This window comes from Trichomonas vaginalis, chromosome II, assembly GCF_026262505.1.
Source record: "Trichomonas vaginalis G3 chromosome II, whole genome shotgun sequence".
In the NCBI taxonomy this organism is placed as follows: Eukaryota; Parabasalia; order Trichomonadida; family Trichomonadidae; genus Trichomonas; species Trichomonas vaginalis.
In genome coordinates this window covers 19,269,000-19,286,170 of record NC_067204.1, presented here as the reverse complement: position 1 = coordinate 19,286,170, position 17,171 = coordinate 19,269,000, and the positions used below count along the sequence as shown (strand labels likewise).

Here is a 17,171-nt window from a genome sequence, read left to right as displayed (position 1 = left end):
GAATGAGATGAATTTTTCTTTGTCATTATACATAATTGCTCTGTAAATTGTATCTTCTTTATGAATATCCATATTTTCATAATTAATTTCTACGAAATTTTCGGATTTGATTAATTTAATTCCATATTCATTATAAAACAGGAAGCTTGAAATATAGAAAACTTTGTTGACCTCTTTGACATGATATTCATCATATATGAGTTTGGCAAGAGTTAAATATGACTTTGTATAGCGATTATTATACGGAATAATGTTTAAAATGTCTTCCATAATATTATTGGGTGGATATTTCTTTGAATCAATCAATTCTGTTTTGATCATTTTGTAAATATCGTTTAATTCTTCTTCTTTGTCCGTTTTTAACTGATAAAGCGCACTATATGAATCAATGTAGTACTTATAGGTACTTCGCAGTTCACTGTATTTATTTGGATTTATGTCTTGGTCAGACATTAAAAAATTTTAAATTCAAAAGTCGTATATATTTTCATTAGGAGAAAATGTTATGTTATATATGCGGAAAACATTGTCCACAAAGATTTTGGTAAAATTTAAAGTCGAAAGCAATAAGATGTCCTCGGTTTATTGGCGTGTAGCGCCGATATAAGATTTTAATGAGTGAAGAACATCATAAGAAAAAAGTTCGATCCAAGAAATCAAGGAATGCTCCACAAGAGCTATCTACATCTAAGCCATGTGGTAGGAAACTGCTTGATACTGAAGAATCTCATAAAATAACAGACCCAAGATTTAGAGAAGAATGTGGTGAAATTGATAAAGTTGGATTTGTTAAGAACTATGCGTTTTTACAAAAGAATAGAGAACAAGAAATTTCTCAAATGCAAAAAGAATTAGAAGATGATCCTACTCTTGCAGACGATCCTGAATTCAAGAAACGTTTACAATCGCTTAAAGATCAGCATAAAACGATGGCATCAAAGATTGATGATGTTAATGCAAGTATTCAATGGCACCGTGAGGAAAGGCAAAGAATAGCAGAAGGAAAACGTCCATTTTGGATGGGTAAGCAAGATATGAAGTTAATGCAACAGAAGAAGAAATTTGATGAGCTTCAGAGCACAGGACGATTAAATGCATATCTTAAGAAGCGTAACAAAAAGCTTCTTGCTAAGGATAAGAAGGTTGGTGTTATATAATATCTTTTTTTCTGATTTGATTTTTTTATAAAAATAGAGTTATATTAGATTTTATCAAAATAGTATAGACTTTTAGCATTGTGATATCTCAGAACTGATTTTATTGTTATTCTATTAATTCTAATCTAGATGGATTAAGATATTGGGAAAACATTTGACTAGACAATGAGGTTACAAAATGAAACTTCAACATATTTTTCATTCTAAGTAGCTTTTTATAGATAAAACAAAATCAAATTTATTTAAAAAAAATAAACTTACAAATTAAAAAGATATTAATTATATACATGACAATTATAGTTTAGAAACCGTAGAGTGTCTTACCCTGGCGCTTGAGGGCATAAACAACATCCATTGCTGTAACTGTTTTACGACGAGCATGTTCTGTGTATGTAACGGAGTCACGGATGACGTTCTCAAGGAAGTGACGAAGGACGCCACGAACTTCTTCGTAGATATCACCAGAGATACGCTTAACGCCACCACGACGAGCAAGACGACGGATAGCTGGCTTTGTGATACCCTGGATGTTCTCACGCATAACCTTACGATGGCGCTTAGCACCACCCTTACCGAGACCTTTACCACCTTTGCCTCTGCCGGACATTTATAACTTATGACAGTTTTTGATTCATCACAAAAATAGCGCCAACTCCCTAAAATGGATATTCAAAAATTATTGGCTAAAAATGGCAAAATAAATTTCCCGCCATTACTCTCAATTTTTCTTTGAATATCATTATTTTTGATAATGGCTCGTACAAAGCAGACAGCTAGAAAGTCAACAGGTGGCAAGACCCCACGTAAGTCCCTCGGTGCCAAGGCCGCCCGCAAGTCAACACCAACAATCGATTCCCAGGGTGCCAAGAAGCAACATCGTTTCCGCCCAGGTACAGTTGCACTTCGTGAAATCCGTAAGTACCAGAAGAGCACAGATCTCCTTATCCGTAAGCTCCCATTCCAGCGTCTCGTCAGAGAAATCGCTTCTGGCTTCCGTGGTGATCTTCGTTTCCAGTCTTCAGCCATTGCTGCTCTCCAAGAAGCTTCTGAAGCTTACCTTGTCGGTCTTTTCGAAGATACAAACCTTTGCGCCATCCATGCTAACAGAGTCACAATCATGGAACGTGATGTCCAACTTGCTCAGCGTATCCGTGGCGAGCGTAACTAAAATAAAAACCGAATATGTTTTTTGAATTAGTATATTTTTTATGTTAATACTAATTTTCCATTCTTGAGTTAGTCTATAGCGCTTTAAGTACCAACTTTGAAAATCAAACTTAACTATACAATCAATTATCATAAAGTGCAGTTACAAGCCATGAAAGGGATGAAAAATATTAATTTGTTTAAAATTAGAAAGATAAAGAAGAATAGGAAAGGGATGAGAGAGATGATTTATTCTACTAACAAAATAAACAATTTATAAGTGGTGAATTCTATAAATATGTTGATATAAAAATAAATATCAACATTAAGAAAGGAGAACTGTATACTCTAAAATTCTACTAGATCCAAATATAATAAAATAAGTAAGTTACAAATGAAATAAGAAAATAATTTGAAAAATGAAAAGAAAACTCGTTGTGAGTGGATGGAATTGTATTAACAAGGTATCGTATGGATGTAAATGTTAACCAAATATGGGTGGACTGATAATTTGAAAGACCATGAGGTATGTCCAAATTAATTTTCGTTGGAATCAAATAATAATGGCGTAAAATAGCACTTTTGGCGATGGTGAGTGCGGATCATTCATTGTAAATTACTTATTTGATATAAAATCTATTAAAATTTTTCGACGTTGAAATTATCTGTCAAAAACTTTCGTAGCTCGGCCGCATATGCAGCAGCCGTTTTTCCTGCCTTAATCTTGACATCACAAAGATTTTTGCCTGGCATATCGAACAGTTCAATGTCGAAACAAATATCTTCGCCATTTGTGTTGAGAACAGCCCTCAGTTCGCCCTGTGGCTGTTGGGATATGCAAAACCTCATCGGAAGAAGATGTGATGAAATTGCAGATAAAATCTTGTAACTGCCTTCGCAAAATACGTCATTAAGGATGTTAGGTAATCTTCCTGGACTTGGGCAGCTGGATAAACGTGGGAATGGAAGGAATGGAAGCTCTGATTGCAAAGAATATAAAATTTTCTCTGGGGAAGAGCCTTTTTGCTGTAGTGAAGCTAGGATTTCGGTTTGCGGAATAGAGAGATACTGGCTAAGCTTGGTTGGAGCGTAAAACTGTGGCTTTAATATTGGAGATATTAAATCTGGTCTTTCGTTCTTTTGTGCTCGCTTAATTGAGTCGAAGCAAGTATATTCGCGCAATTGTGATACCGTAGGGCGTTCATTTGGATCAAGTTTCAGGCAATCTTTAACGAATGATTGAACGCAATCAGGAATTTTCGTAAAATCGACTTGGTCAAGATAAATGTGAGGTGATTGCTTCAAATCCGATGGGAACGGACATGTACCAGCAAAGAGAGAATAAACAAGAACTCCAATGCTCCAAATATCAGCTTTTTTGCCATCGTAAACGTTGAACAAGAAGACCTCGGGTGCGGCATATCCTGGGCTGCCGCATGTTCCACTGTTCTTTCCGTCAAATGAAAAAGTTAGAAAACCGAAGTCTGTAAGTTTAACTTCATTTCCATCTGTCATTAAAATGTTCTCTGGCTTGATATCGCGATGGCAAAGATCATGAAGGTGAAGATACTCAATTGCAGATAATATCTGATCTAAATAAGTCAAAAGTTGCTCTGTGGTAAGAGAATTATACTGAATATAGTATAAGAGAGTATTCTTTTGAAATAAATCCATGATTTGAAAATGCTGAGCAACTGATTCAATGGTCTGATAAACTCTTGCAATATTAGGATGGAATAATAGTGGTGCAATCACAGAGTCACTGAAGATCATTTCTTTAGATGTGATATATTGTCTGATTTTTTTCTTGGAAATCAATTTCATAGCATATGAACCAGGAGAATCTGTTCTGAACGCTTCACGAATTGAACTGAAGGCACCACGTGCAATTTCAACTCCAACAACATAATCATGAATCTTGTGATATACTTGCATTTGTTCTTTATTTGTTGATTTCATGGTTATATAGAATTAATCTAGTCACTTTTTGAACGGTTATTTTTCGGAAAGCTAGATATATTTATATTCATAATTTAAAATAAATTAACCAAAAATTTGATAACAAATTTTAACCGCAGGTTTAATTTTTTTCAATAAACTCTATTTTTTAATGAAATAATAATAGAAAATTCTAGCTGATCCATTTTTATGTTTAATCTGGGAAAAAATATTGAATTAACGAAATTTTCTCAAATTAATAATTACTAGGACAAGTTAAACCTAAATATCGAATTAAAAAATTCTGATTCAATCGTTCTGTGAATAATCGATCTGCCATTTACAGTTTAGCCAGTAAAAGCACAGCAGCATATCAGCATTGGTACTATCTAAAATGCTCGAGTGATGTTGCTCAAGAATCACAGCACTCAAGATATGCTAAAAGTGACAGGGAAAATTGCTCGGTTCTACATTCAAAATAAATTTCATTAATTTTTACGTACATATTAAGGTACTTATCTTCTACATATATAATCTTCATTAGATATATACATGATAAATAAAATTCATAAAACATTAAAAACAAAAAATTAGATGAACCTTGGCAATTAAACTTTATTAAATAATAGTTGTTTATAAATTATATTATATTATCATTTAATATTATTTTGATAATGAAGATTTTATTTTGCAATAATATAAACGAAATTTTTTACCTTATGAACTTTTGATGGAAATATGCAAATTTAAAATAATAAAGAAAGCCGCGAGCGAAGCGATCGGCTTAGTTCGAAGATTTTGATTCAAATCTTTGCTGATCTGTAATTCGCGGAAGCCGCGAGCGAATCGAGCGGCTTAGGTCTAAGATTTTGATTCAAATCTTTGTTTATATTCCTTAAATTCTTTATGAAACTCGCAACAGTTCCATAAAAAATTTTAAATTCTAAACTGTCGAAATTACCGATCGGTAATCACACCCTTCACGGGTGTGTCACTTTTTACAAGTGTGTTACTTTTAGCTAAAATTACCCCTACTCGTCAAAATCTTATATCATTGAAAAAAGAATCTAGCAGAATTTTAAGGAAGTTTGAGATAAGTATTATTTTTTGAAGCTCATATTTCGAAATTTTGAAACTTTATCATCCAAAAAATGTTACAGGCAGAAATTATCAACAAAATAAAGTATTTTAGACCACATATATCCTGATATATTTCTGTGGAAGATAGCAAAACTGTAAATAATGAATTTTGCCACAAAATCTTGTGAATTTCTGGCCCGAATGTATGAGTTGAATATGCATTCCTATGGTTTAGATATGTATAAAGCTATCTCGCTACGCGCCATAATGCATCAAACGATTTTTATCAGAATTTACGATCATTTATTGGATTATTTGGAAACTATATGTACGATTTGATTGTATTTTACATGAAAGAGCTAATTCTTTGTAAATTTCAAATTTAGTATGATGGATTCTATTATGAAATTAAAAAGAATAGCTTTAGCCTGAAAATTATACTATGACAAGATGTTTCTAGTAGATTAATATCTAATTTACTATAATAGAATAGATGATTTTAGTCCGACTTCAATCGGTTGTTGAGAATTTATTCTGTTTTAACACATAGCCTCAACCTTGTCACAATGTGATTAAGATAATCGCATGACACATATATCAACGAAAGTTAATTCCAAATACTTGATTTTCGTCCTCAATTTTATTGTTATAAGCATGAATCATCTTATAAGATATATATTTAACACAAATATAGCTTCATTCTACAATCATTATTAATTATTATCAATTTGAAGTCATTGTGAATTGAAAAAAGCATTTTGAACAGGAAAGTTTGTAGTATTTAAAGCAGAGACTATACTAATACCTTTCACTATAGAAATTTAATCCATATTATTTGTGATTATTGAGTTACATGATGATTTATCATCTTTCTTCACGCCGATAAAAATGAGGAAATATACGTTATATAATGAGTACCGAAGCCAAAGAGAAGGGTAGGTATTATATCCAAGAGCTCTTTGGCTCGATCAGAACGATGTCTAAGACAAATGGTGAGAAAGGAATGCAAGAATTAAAGAATACTTTGCCTCTTTGCGATGAAGTTTTCGGTAGATATCGAAACATTGCTATCTCCATGGATGTTGATGAAGATTCCGACAGATCGCTTAAAATACAGAGTAGAGTAAAGAATTTCAAGAAAAATAGAGTTGAATCTTTAGATACTCTTTACACAAAGTCGTATAAACAACTCATGGACTCCTTATCCACAATAGATGAAAGTTTTGAAAGGCTTAGCAATGAGCAAAAGAAATCATATCAAAACAGTCAATCGATTTTAGAAACTTTAATCTCAAATCAACAGCAAGTAATGAACAAGAAACTCGATCAAAAGCGAGAAGAGCATAATAAAACAGTTGCTTTACTAAATGAACGAATTACTGCTGCTAATTCTTCAATGAATGAAAAAATACAAGTTGAAACGCAAAGGTTTACTGATCATTTTGAAAAGCAGCTTAGTTCTAAACTAGATGCTTTAGAAATGACCAAATATGCTACGAAAAAAGCTTCAGATGATTTAAATGCTGCAATTGACCAAAGAATGAAAGATGTCACTCAAGTAATTACTCAAAATAATGAAACACTTAAAAGGCACAAAGAAAGACTCGACGAAAAACTAGAACCCGATGAGAAAAAAGTTCTCGAATTAAAGCAATCCTACGAAGATTTACAGAAGAGCCATACAGAAGTAGGACCTGCATTAGAGTCTAAATGGAACCAAGTGAAAGAAGAATGCGAAAGACAATTCAAAGAAAACGAAGCAAATTTAAATCAACAAATTTCGGAAAAGAAATCGAAAATCGAGTTCCTTGAGAACAAAAATAGAGAGATTAAACAACAAATCAAAGAAAATGAACTGAAAATGAAAGCTACAATTGAAGAAAAACAAAAAGAGTACGAAAACCAGCTCCAAGAGCTTATAGACAATCACGATACGAATATTGAGATTGCTAAGAAAGAAATAACAATGAGTCTTGAAGCAAAATTAATGAGAATGACTGATTCTTTGAATCAATTACGAAATTCTATTGAAAATGATAAAGATAAATCGAATGCGGACTTGGAAGAAAAGGAAAGACTTTATGCTGAACATATTAAGCAGATTAAAGATCAACATGATGCTGAAATTAAGAAAATGGCCGATGAAGTAAATAATATTGAAAATGAAATCACTCAAACTAAAGAACAATGGAGAGAAGATAGAGCTACAATCAATCAGCATTTCGATGATGAGGAAAAAGAAGCAAAAAGGCAAGGCGAAAAAGATATAAAATATTATAACGCAAAAATCGAAGCTTTGACACGCGAGCTTGAAGCTATTATTGCAGAAAATAAGGTTATTCTCGGTGATACATCCGATGAAGCGAATAATGAAGAAGAAGAGGCTGCAGAAGAAAAACAACAGAGAATTGAAATGGAACAAAGGGTCCAAAACGCAATTAACGAGAAGATGAAAGCTCTTAAGGCTCAGCACGAAGCAGAATTAGAGCTGTTAATGCCCCCGCCTTTGTCTACCGGAAGTTCGAGTATATCATCATCTCAAATCTCCCCGAGAGATGATGTTTTGAGGACACCTGTGATGATGGCTGAAAGTCCTGTTCCGAAATACTCCGAAAAAACTCCAACAAAGAATTCTGAGAAGCAAAATCCACTGAAAATCGAAATTCCTCCATCACCTATTGCTGATATATCTAAAACACCTGTAGCAAAGACTCCTTCATCATCACAAAAGACTTCTTCAAGAGATACTTCAAGATCAACTTCCAGATCTACATCAAGATCAACATCAAGTCCACTTGATGAGCCAGTAAAAATCCCTACACCTACATCAAGCCCTGGAAAAGATCCAATTGTTATTCAAGATACAAATTTGGACAAAAAGAGGCAAGAATTCATGGAAGTTCGTCGTTCTCTCAAAAGAGAAGAAGCTGAAGGTCTTAAACAATTAGAAGACACAAAGAATAATTACATGGAAGCTATGAATAATACTTTTGAACTCAAAATGCAGTTGGAAGAAGCTCAAAAGAACTACGAAGCAGCTCTTCAAAAGAAGAAAGATGAAACAAGTGGAAATATTAAGATCCTGAATGATGAAGTCGAAGCTAGAGAAAGAGCAATTTATTTACTTGAAGAAAAGTTCTCTCAAAACGAACAGGAAGTTCTAAGAAAGATGAGACAGATAGATACTGTTGAATCAAGGATCAGTGAACTTAAAATGAAGCTTGAACAAGAAAAAGCAAAAATTGTCGAAGCAATTAAACTCGAATATCAGCCAATGATTGTCCAAGAACAAGAAAAATCCATGCAGATATCACAACAACTCGAAAAACTCAAATCCGACCTTGAATTAAATATTGAATATATCCAAAACGATCTTTGTGGTGTAGAAGCTTCAAACCAAGCACTAGAAGATGGTTTAAGAGCTGAAACGCTTGATATCGTTGCAAAAGCAAGAGAAACTTATACAGAAGAGCTTCATACGAAAGAAGAAGAAGTTATTAGCAAATTAAATAGTGATGAATTGGATCATTATGAAGATGCGCAGATGCAGATCGAAGCTGCAAGAAAAGATGCCGAAGAAAGAATTAAAGAAATTAATGATAATTACCAAGCGGTTCAAAACAAATATAACGCTGTTGTAGATGATCTAAATGAAAGATGTATGGAGATGTTGACTCACATCGCTGATAAAAAACGTGAAATTCGTGAAATTATGGAAAAACCATGCGAAAAGTGTCCAATATTAGATAAGAACATAAAGAAGCTTGAGAAGGCACTTATTAAGCTCCAAATTGAAGATAGGAATTTGGTTTTGGATGAGAAAAATAAAACTGAGATGTTCAATACATTTCATAAGAAGCAGAAACTTCCTCCATTACCACCATCATAATATTATTATGTTTTGTTTGTATTTTACCATTTTTTAAATGTTAAAAAAATGTTGTATTGAATTTAGATTTTTTAGACCTTTACAGAGCCATATTCCTCTACTCTTGAATTACCATAATGTTGTTTCCTGTTTGGGCCCTTTAAAAATTTGATATTAAGAAAATTATGATTTATAAAACACAAATATAAAAAGTATAGGATTTATCTCTTACGTACATTAATTTCGTAGCTGCTTTAGAGCTTCAATTGTAAGTTTATCTTCTTTAAATCTTGATGCAGATTCAAATGCCTGAATAGCTTGATCTTTTTCGCCTAAAGCCTTATAAGCTGTGCCCAATTTCATGTAGGCCTTCCACATTAGTTCTTCACCCGCAAAATTTTTCTTGCCAACGCTAATTGCAGAAAGTGCTGCAGATACTGCACCTCTGTAGTCTTCAAGCTTCATAAGTGCCGTAGATTTGTTTGTATGATATATGATATTTTCTGGATCTAAAATTATTGCTTCATTATATTTACCAAGAGCAGCTGCGTAATTTCCTTTTGCGAAAAAGTCATTTCCTTGTTGTTTTGCTTTATCTGCTTGTTCTTTTTTATTGGCTGCATTAGCTTTTTCTTTTGCTATTTGATCATTTGGTATCATTAGAGGTAAAATTGACATCAAAGCAAGAGGATTGGAGAATTTGCTTTGATATTTTAGAATATTTTGAGGGTTTTGATTAATATCAGCCATCATAGTGCAGAACTCTGGATCATCAAGATATCCTGCTACTGACGGGTTGGATCTGATCTTTTTAAGGTCATCTTCGCCAAAAATCTGTTTAAGCGATTCTTCTTGATTCATGTATTTAGAAGCCTTGGTAAAATCTAAACTTGAAAAAAGAAAATATCAAATTTGATACATAATGTCTATTGAATTTACTATAAACCAAGTTCCATATGACAATATTTCTGGTTTTCAATTTAGAATTTTGATTCATTCATCAAAATTATAAAAGACAATGATAAATAAATCAAAATACTATCCAATTATTAATAAATATTTTTAGAATTTTTCCAAAAATATTTGAAAAATGAGAAAATGATAAAAAAATGTCTAAAAAATTCTTCTAGAAATTTCAAATTTGGAATATTTTTGGAATTTTTTTTGTAACATCTTTGATCTATTGTGAGTGTAGGGTTGTTAGATTCCCGACGATAGGTGTCTTGGAAGATTTGCCTGGTGTCATCATAGTGTCTTTAAATCAAAAATTTTATTTTGGAGTTAGTTTTATTGATTTTTCAATAAAAAACATTTCTAAAACAAGAAAATAAAACGATAAAATATTTATATTTTATATAAGGATCTTATATATTTAAAATAAATATCATTTTATTTTTTTCATTGGTGTCTGTCAAAACAATAATACACTATTCAAAAATTCAATGTGTCTTGCGGTTTCAAAAGACACCTTCAAATTGAACAATAGCACAGACACTATTGAATTTTACCCATTTTATTTAGTTTTTACCCTTTTTATTTTTAAGAATAAATGACTGAAACAGCCGTTTTGCTATGACCTCAATCACTTTTATTTATTATTTTAAATATTATTTAATTTTATTATTTGAATAGGCCAACTTATATTTGAGAAGCTCAATTTGAGACCACTTAATGCATTGAAATATCATAAATATTGAAATATTAAAAAGTGTATTTCAAAATATTGAAATTATAAAAATTTATAATACTGAAATTGAGACAAATTAATAAATTCAATGTGTTTTTTTTTTTGAAATAACTCTCAAATATTATTTTTTTTTGTTTATTTAATGATGAATAAATATGATTGCTTTAGTCAATCATAAAAACTGATTTAAGTTTAAAATAATGAACGGATAATTTGATCGTTTTTTAAAATACAATTATTTTTGATGATTTGCAAGAATCTTTGAAAAGAATATAATATAGGTTCTATTTTTGTAAAATTTATCCAAATCATTTATTACATAAATTACGATTAAAACGATGAAAGAACCAAAAAGTGTGTTTTGTGTTTTGTTGTTGCGTGTTGGATGCGGGATCCTGTTATTTCCGAAATCGACAAAAAATTTGGAAATTTAATTTCCGAAATCGAAATTATATTAATGTTTTTAATATTCTTATATCAAAAGGATTAAAGTTCATTAAGAGAAAAACAATTCTTCTTCTTCAATCTATTGGCGCATTTATTTCTACACGCCAATAAGGAAGGGAAAATTATAAGACACCATGGTGTCTTCAAAACGCTAATTTTTGATATTTTTAACAACCCTATGTGAGTGCAAACATGAGATAATGATTATGGATAATCCAAAAGATTTTGATGAGAATAATTGTATGTTCTAAAAGTGTTATAGACCGAAAATAGATTTTTTCGGTTTTCTCTTCAAATAATTGAAAGAATGATACTATTATATGTTTATTATATTATATAGCATATAATCATGCTATAGCCGAAAATCATAAGTTTTGAGAAGATTGAATATAACACAAATAAATTTGAATGTAAGTTAAATTGCTTGTTGTTTTTAATAGCTATTTAATCAGAAATCCAATATTGCAAAATTCAAATTGAATGATTGAAAGAACAGAAAAAGTCATTCTTTTCAATTTCGAATATGTTTCATTGTATTTATAATTATATGGCAAATAAGATATTTAAACTTGATTTTTGAAGGAAAATTCACAAAATTGAATAAATTCAAATAATTTTTATTCAAAATAAACTAGTTATTTGAGTTTAATACCAATTATCTATTCAAACTACAAAGTTTGTAATTTAAAATATTTTGTGAGATCAGATTGAATTAATTCAAGGTTCTTTTCAATTAATATTAATGACCATATTACGCATTTTCGAACATTCTAAACCAAATATATAAAAATGGGAGAAGAATGTTAAATTTGCTAGACATGGGGGAGTTGTCTGCAAAGTTTTAGCTCTTATCTCTAACAAAAAATTAATTTTTAAAAAAAAGACCGAATACGTTTCACAGCGAGAAAAAATAAAAGGCAAGATAGAATTTTCTAGACATAAAGAAGTTGTTTACCGAGTTTTAGCTCTTATCTCTAACAAAAAATTAATTTTTAAAAAAAAGACCGAATACGTTTCACAGCGAGAAAAAAATAAAAGGCAAGATAGAATTTTCTAGACATAAAGAAGTTGTTTACCGAGTTTTAGCTCTTATCTCTAACAAAAAATTAATTTTTAAAAAAAAAGACCGAATACGTTTCACAGCGAGAAAAAAATAAAAGGCAAGATAGAATTTTCTAGACATAAAGAAGTTGTTTACCGAGTTTTAGCTCTTATCTCTAACAAAAAATTAATTTTTAAAAAAAAGACCGAATACGTTTCACAGCGAGAAAAAAAAAAAGGCAAGATAGAATTTTCTAGACATAAAGAAGTTGTTTACCGAGTTTTAGCTCTTATCTCTAACAAAAAATTAATTTTTAAAAAAAAGACCGAATACGTTTCACAGCGAGAAAAAAAATAAAAGGCAAGATAGAATTTTCTAGACATAAAGAAGTTGTTTACCGAGTTTTAGCTCTTATCTCTAACAAAAAATTAATTTTTAAAAAAAAGACCGAATACGTTTCACAGCGAGAAAAAAATAAAAGGCAAGATAGAATTTTCTAGACATAAAGAAGTTGTTTACCGAGTTTTAGCTCTTATCTCTAACAAAAAATTAATTTTTAAAAAAAAGACCGAATACGTTTCACAGCGAGAAAAAAATAAAAGGCAAGATAGAATTTTCTAGACATAAAGAAGTTGTTTACCGAGTTTTAGCTCTTATCTCTAACAAAAAATTAATTTTTAAAAAAAAGACCGAATACGTTTCACAGCGAGAAAAAAATAAAAGGCAAGATAGAATTTTCTAGACATAAAGAAGTTGTTTACCAAGTATCAGCTGTTACTTCTTCTCAATACTGATATAAAATAAAAATCTTTATTATTTATTTACCCTTTATTGTTTCATTAAACTTCATTTATTTTATATTATAGTTTTATTCTTTTAGCTACTTGTAAAATAATCTAATTTTATATCATCATTTTACCGGATTATTCTTCAGTACATCGATTGTGTATCTAAAATAATATCATTATCCTTATTCTGTTTTTTCCAAAATTCTTTTAAATATCTTTTTTGGTTAGATTACTTTATACTTTTTACTTTTATTTTTTAATTTCAAAAAAAATTTGGTGATTGTTCTATTCTGTTACAATGTGCATTATCATATTCTAATGAATTATTCATTACATACATTTAAAAAAACTTGTTAAAAATGAAATTAAAAAATTATGTTTATTATTACGCTGTGAATGTGTCAACAGCGGTCATGCCTGTATCTGTATCCCATATTTGCCACAACCTTTCTGTATCTGCATTTGTGTATTTCGGTTTCAGCTGATACATTTGATTTGGCGTGTAATTTGTTCCAGTTAATGGATTAATTGGGAGATCTTCATGCGGGTGTTATTATTGTACTCCCAAATAAAGGCAGGAATAGCCTGAATGCTTTGGCAGCGCTCCAATGTCGGCCAGAATCTCTCAATCTTCCCATTTTGGTAGGGAGAATGAGAGTCTGTATGCTGCCATTGGACGCCCCAAAGATCAAGTAGATCTTGAAAGGCGCCCCTATTTTCTGAACCGTTGTCGGTCCAGAAACAATAAGGGGCGCCAAATTCAATGAAGGCGGAAGCCGCAACGTTCGCTGTCGTCGCTGCCAGCATATCTGGTATTTGTATACACGCTAGGACTTTGCGGCTAAAATCGTCGATTATGCCATAAATATACTGGCCACGAACACCCCTAAAATAATGAACATCTGCGTGCCAGATAAGATTGGGTGAAAGCGCCCAATATCTTACTGCTGTTTCTGGCCCGGCATGCTCTAATCGCGTCTTGGTGAAATGATTTTCTTTGAAGTATCTGCGTACTTCTCTATAAGATACATCAATTTGTTGTAATTTCAAACGTTTCCATTGTTTTGTTTGACCACAGGGAAAGGCCAGTGGTCATGTATCACAGCAAGAGCTTTGATTAGTCGTAGGATTGACCCTACGACCTTTCTTGCCTTTAGGCAATGGGATATTCTGTAAGCTAAATTGATTTTGTAAAAAAGATTTTGAAACATCTCAATATTTGAAATCATTTGATTGAAGGGTTGGGGCGATGGGAACATGGGTGCAAGCTTCTTCCCATGTCATTTTACCTTCTTCAATCTGATTGGAAATACCAATTAGGTAAATTCGATCGACATACCCTTTGTAAGGATTCATTCTAATGAAGTACGTTAACAATCAAAATATCCTATAAGTGTCTAGTATGGAATTCAAAAGAATAAAGAAAATGGTAACGTAAATAAACGTATTATGAAATAATTTATAATTAAAATGAAAAAAAGAAAAAATAATAAGTAAAGTGACTGGAAATGAAAATGAAAATCAGTGTACAGTTTTATTTTTTTTCTCGCTGTGAAACGTATTCGGTCTTTTTTTTTAAAAATTAATTTTTTGTTAGAGATAAGAGCTAAAACTCGGTAAACAACTTCTTTATGTCTAGAAAATTCTATCTTGCCTTTTATTTTTTTCTCGCTGTGAAACGTATTCGGTCTTTTTTTTAAAAATTAATTTTTTGTTAGAGATAAGAGCTAAAACTCGGTAAACAACTTCTTTATGTCTAGAAAATTCTATCTTGCCTTTTATTTTTTTCTCGCTGTGAAACGTATTCGGTCTTTTTTTTAAAAATTAATTTTTTGTTAGAGATAAGAGCTAAAACTCGGTAAACAACTTCTTTATGTCTAGAAAATTCTATCTTGCCTTTTATTTTTTTCTCGCTGTGAAACGTATTCGGTCTTTTTTTTAAAAATTAATTTTTTGTTAGAGATAAGAGCTAAAACTCGGTAAACAACTTCTTTATGTCTAGAAAATTCTATCTTGCCTTTTTTTTTTTTCTCGCTGTGAAACGTATTCGGTCTTTTTTTTAAAAATTAATTTTTTGTTAGAGATAAGAGCTAAAACTCGGTAAACAACTTCTTTATGTCTAGAAAATTCTATCTTGCCTTTTATTTTTTTCTCGCTGTGAAACGTATTCGGTCTTTTTTTTAAAAATTAATTTTTTGTTAGAGATAAGAGCTAAAACTCGGTAAACAACTTCTTTATGTCTAGAAAATTCTATCTTGCCTTTTTTTTTTCTCGCTGTGAAACGTATTCGGTCTTTTTTTTAAAAATTAATTTTTTGTTAGAGATAAGAGCTAAAACTCGGTAAACAACTTCTTTATGTCTAGAAAATTCTATCTTGCCTTTTATTTTTTTCTCGCTGTGAAACGTATTCGGTCTTTTTTTTAAAAATTAATTTTTTGTTAGAGATAAGAGCTAAAACTTTGCAGACAACTCCCCCATGTCTAGCAAATTTAACATTCTTCTCCCATTTTTATATATTTGGTTTAGAATGTTCGAAAATGCGTAATATGGTCATTAATATTAATTGAAAAGAACCTTGAATTAATTCAATCTGATCTCACAAAATATTTTAAATTACAAACTTTGTAGTTTGAATAGATAATTGGTATTAAACTCAAATAACTAGTTTATTTTTGAATAAAAATTATTTGAATTTATTCAATTTTGTGAATTTTCCTTCAAAAATCAAGTTTAAATATCTTATTTGCCATATAATTATAAATACAATGAAACATATTCGAAATTGAAAAGAATGACTTTTTCTGTTCTTTCAATCATTCAATTTGAATTTTGCAATATTGGATTTCTCATTAAATAGCTATTAAAAACAACAAGCAATTTAACTTACATTCAAATTTATTTGTGTTATATTCAATCTTCTCAAAACTTATAATTTTCGGCTATAGCATGATTATATGCTATATAATATAATAAACATATAATAGTATCATTCTTTCAATTATTTGAAGAGAAAACCGAAAAAATCTATTTTCGGTCTATAACATGTATGTTCTAAAAGGAATTAAACAATTTTAATGACAAATCGTAAAAGAGCGATATGAATTCTAAAAGAATGAATATAAAATTAGTTTCAAATTATAATTTTTTACAATAATCGTTGCACGATTTAGTTTTTGTTCAAATCTAAAGTTGTTTATTGATAGGACAATACAACCCTCCATATTACCAAAGATAAACTGAATTTTACATGATAAATGAGTTCACTTTTTATTCGTAAATGAGTTCCTTAGGTGTTGTCGGAGGCGTTGTCATTTGGATTATCTTGATATTTATATCCATATTTGTATTCGTTGTTGCATTTCTTGCTCTTGCTTCCATAAGGAGCAAAATTCTAAAAAATCTAGAAAAAGAAATTATGGAACCAAAACTACGGGTAACGCAAGAAGATCTAGGGAAACTAGAACCAATGATTGCAAGTGTATGGGAAAAACGTTCTACTGTCGTTCCCCTACCCCAAAAAGATCATCTTGCATCAGGATTTATCAAAACAGAAACAGGAGTTATTTCTATTCGAAATGAAATATGCTCAAGTTTGAAGAAAATTGAAGAAGCGGCATCACAATTTGATGCTAATTATGCTAGAAGTCCATCAATGACAGCACAAGATTATATAAATTGGCTTCAAGAACAAGAAGGCATATCATTTTCAACAGAAATTGCAGAAAATTATATAAGCTTCTTTAATACCGCGAGATACGATTCACACTCATTAGAATTTTCAGACGAAGACTATACATTTTTCAGCGTACAATTTCAAACAATATTGAGTGGAATTCCACCACCGACTGATCAAGCTCCGCTTGCTCCAGCAACAACAATCCTACAACGTCGTCAGAAGTCATGGAATCACTAACTGCTATTGCGCTACTAATCATGTAAAACTATGTTTGTATTTTTTAATTTTCATTGTTTGGCAAAGAAGATTTTAACTTTATTTTTAGGAAGATCTTCATTCACA

At 30.9% G+C, this 17,171-nt stretch overlaps 7 protein-coding genes across 7 annotated transcripts, besides 5 other annotated features; 4 read left to right on the top strand and 3 right to left on the bottom strand.

Moving 5' to 3' along the window:
- Positions 1-596: 596 nt before the first annotated feature.
- TVAGG3_0571720 (cleavage involved in rRNA processing) lies at positions 597-1,184 on the top strand (the record flags this gene model as incomplete). Its single annotated transcript, XM_001309957.1, has 1 exon — positions 615-1,157. One exon carries the CDS (start codon positions 615-617, stop codon positions 1,155-1,157), a length of 543 nt encoding a protein of 180 aa, XP_001309958.1.
- Positions 1,185-1,458: 274 nt separating this feature from the next.
- Positions 1,459-1,764, bottom strand: TVAGG3_0571710 (histone H4-2; the record flags this gene model as incomplete). The annotated part of the gene is made up of 1 exon (XM_001309958.1): positions 1,459-1,764. The coding sequence occupies one exon, from the start codon at positions 1,762-1,764 to the stop codon at positions 1,459-1,461; it is 306 nt and encodes a 101-aa protein (XP_001309959.1).
- Positions 1,765-1,908: 144 nt separating this feature from the next.
- Positions 1,909-2,351, top strand: TVAGG3_0571700 (histone H3/CENP-A; the record flags this gene model as incomplete). The annotated part of the gene is made up of 1 exon (XM_001309959.2): positions 1,909-2,325. The coding sequence occupies one exon, from the start codon at positions 1,909-1,911 to the stop codon at positions 2,323-2,325; it is 417 nt and encodes a 138-aa protein (XP_001309960.1).
- Positions 2,056-2,316: a centromere.
- Positions 2,352-2,541: 190 nt separating the features above from the next.
- On the bottom strand, positions 2,542-4,270 carry TVAGG3_0571690 (protein serine/threonine kinase protein; the record flags this gene model as incomplete). The annotated part of the gene is made up of 1 exon (XM_001309960.1): positions 2,943-4,262. One exon carries the CDS (start codon positions 4,260-4,262, stop codon positions 2,943-2,945), a length of 1,320 nt encoding a protein of 439 aa, XP_001309961.1.
- Positions 4,271-4,693: 423 nt separating this feature from the next.
- Positions 4,694-5,278: a mobile genetic element.
- Positions 5,279-6,125: 847 nt separating this feature from the next.
- On the top strand, positions 6,126-9,271 carry TVAGG3_0571670 (uncharacterized protein; the record flags this gene model as incomplete). The annotated part of the gene is made up of 1 exon (XM_001309961.1): positions 6,232-9,210. One exon carries the CDS (start codon positions 6,232-6,234, stop codon positions 9,208-9,210), a length of 2,979 nt encoding a protein of 992 aa, XP_001309962.1.
- Positions 9,272-9,363: 92 nt separating this feature from the next.
- TVAGG3_0571660 (negative regulation of ER-associated ubiquitin-dependent protein catabolic process) lies at positions 9,364-10,456 on the bottom strand (the record flags this gene model as incomplete). The annotated part of the gene is made up of 1 exon (XM_001309962.2): positions 9,427-10,050. One exon carries the CDS (start codon positions 10,048-10,050, stop codon positions 9,427-9,429), a length of 624 nt encoding a protein of 207 aa, XP_001309963.1.
- A 1,122-nt stretch (positions 10,457-11,578) lies between these two features.
- Positions 11,579-12,417: a mobile genetic element.
- Positions 12,418-13,699: 1,282 nt separating this feature from the next.
- Positions 13,700-14,509: a mobile genetic element.
- Positions 14,510-15,358: 849 nt separating this feature from the next.
- Positions 15,359-16,194: a mobile genetic element.
- Positions 16,195-16,430: 236 nt separating this feature from the next.
- Positions 16,431-17,066, top strand: TVAGG3_0571620 (uncharacterized protein; the record flags this gene model as incomplete). The annotated part of the gene is made up of 1 exon (XM_001309963.1): positions 16,431-17,066. One exon carries the CDS (start codon positions 16,431-16,433, stop codon positions 17,064-17,066), a length of 636 nt encoding a protein of 211 aa, XP_001309964.1.
- Positions 17,067-17,171: the final 105 nt, after the last annotated feature.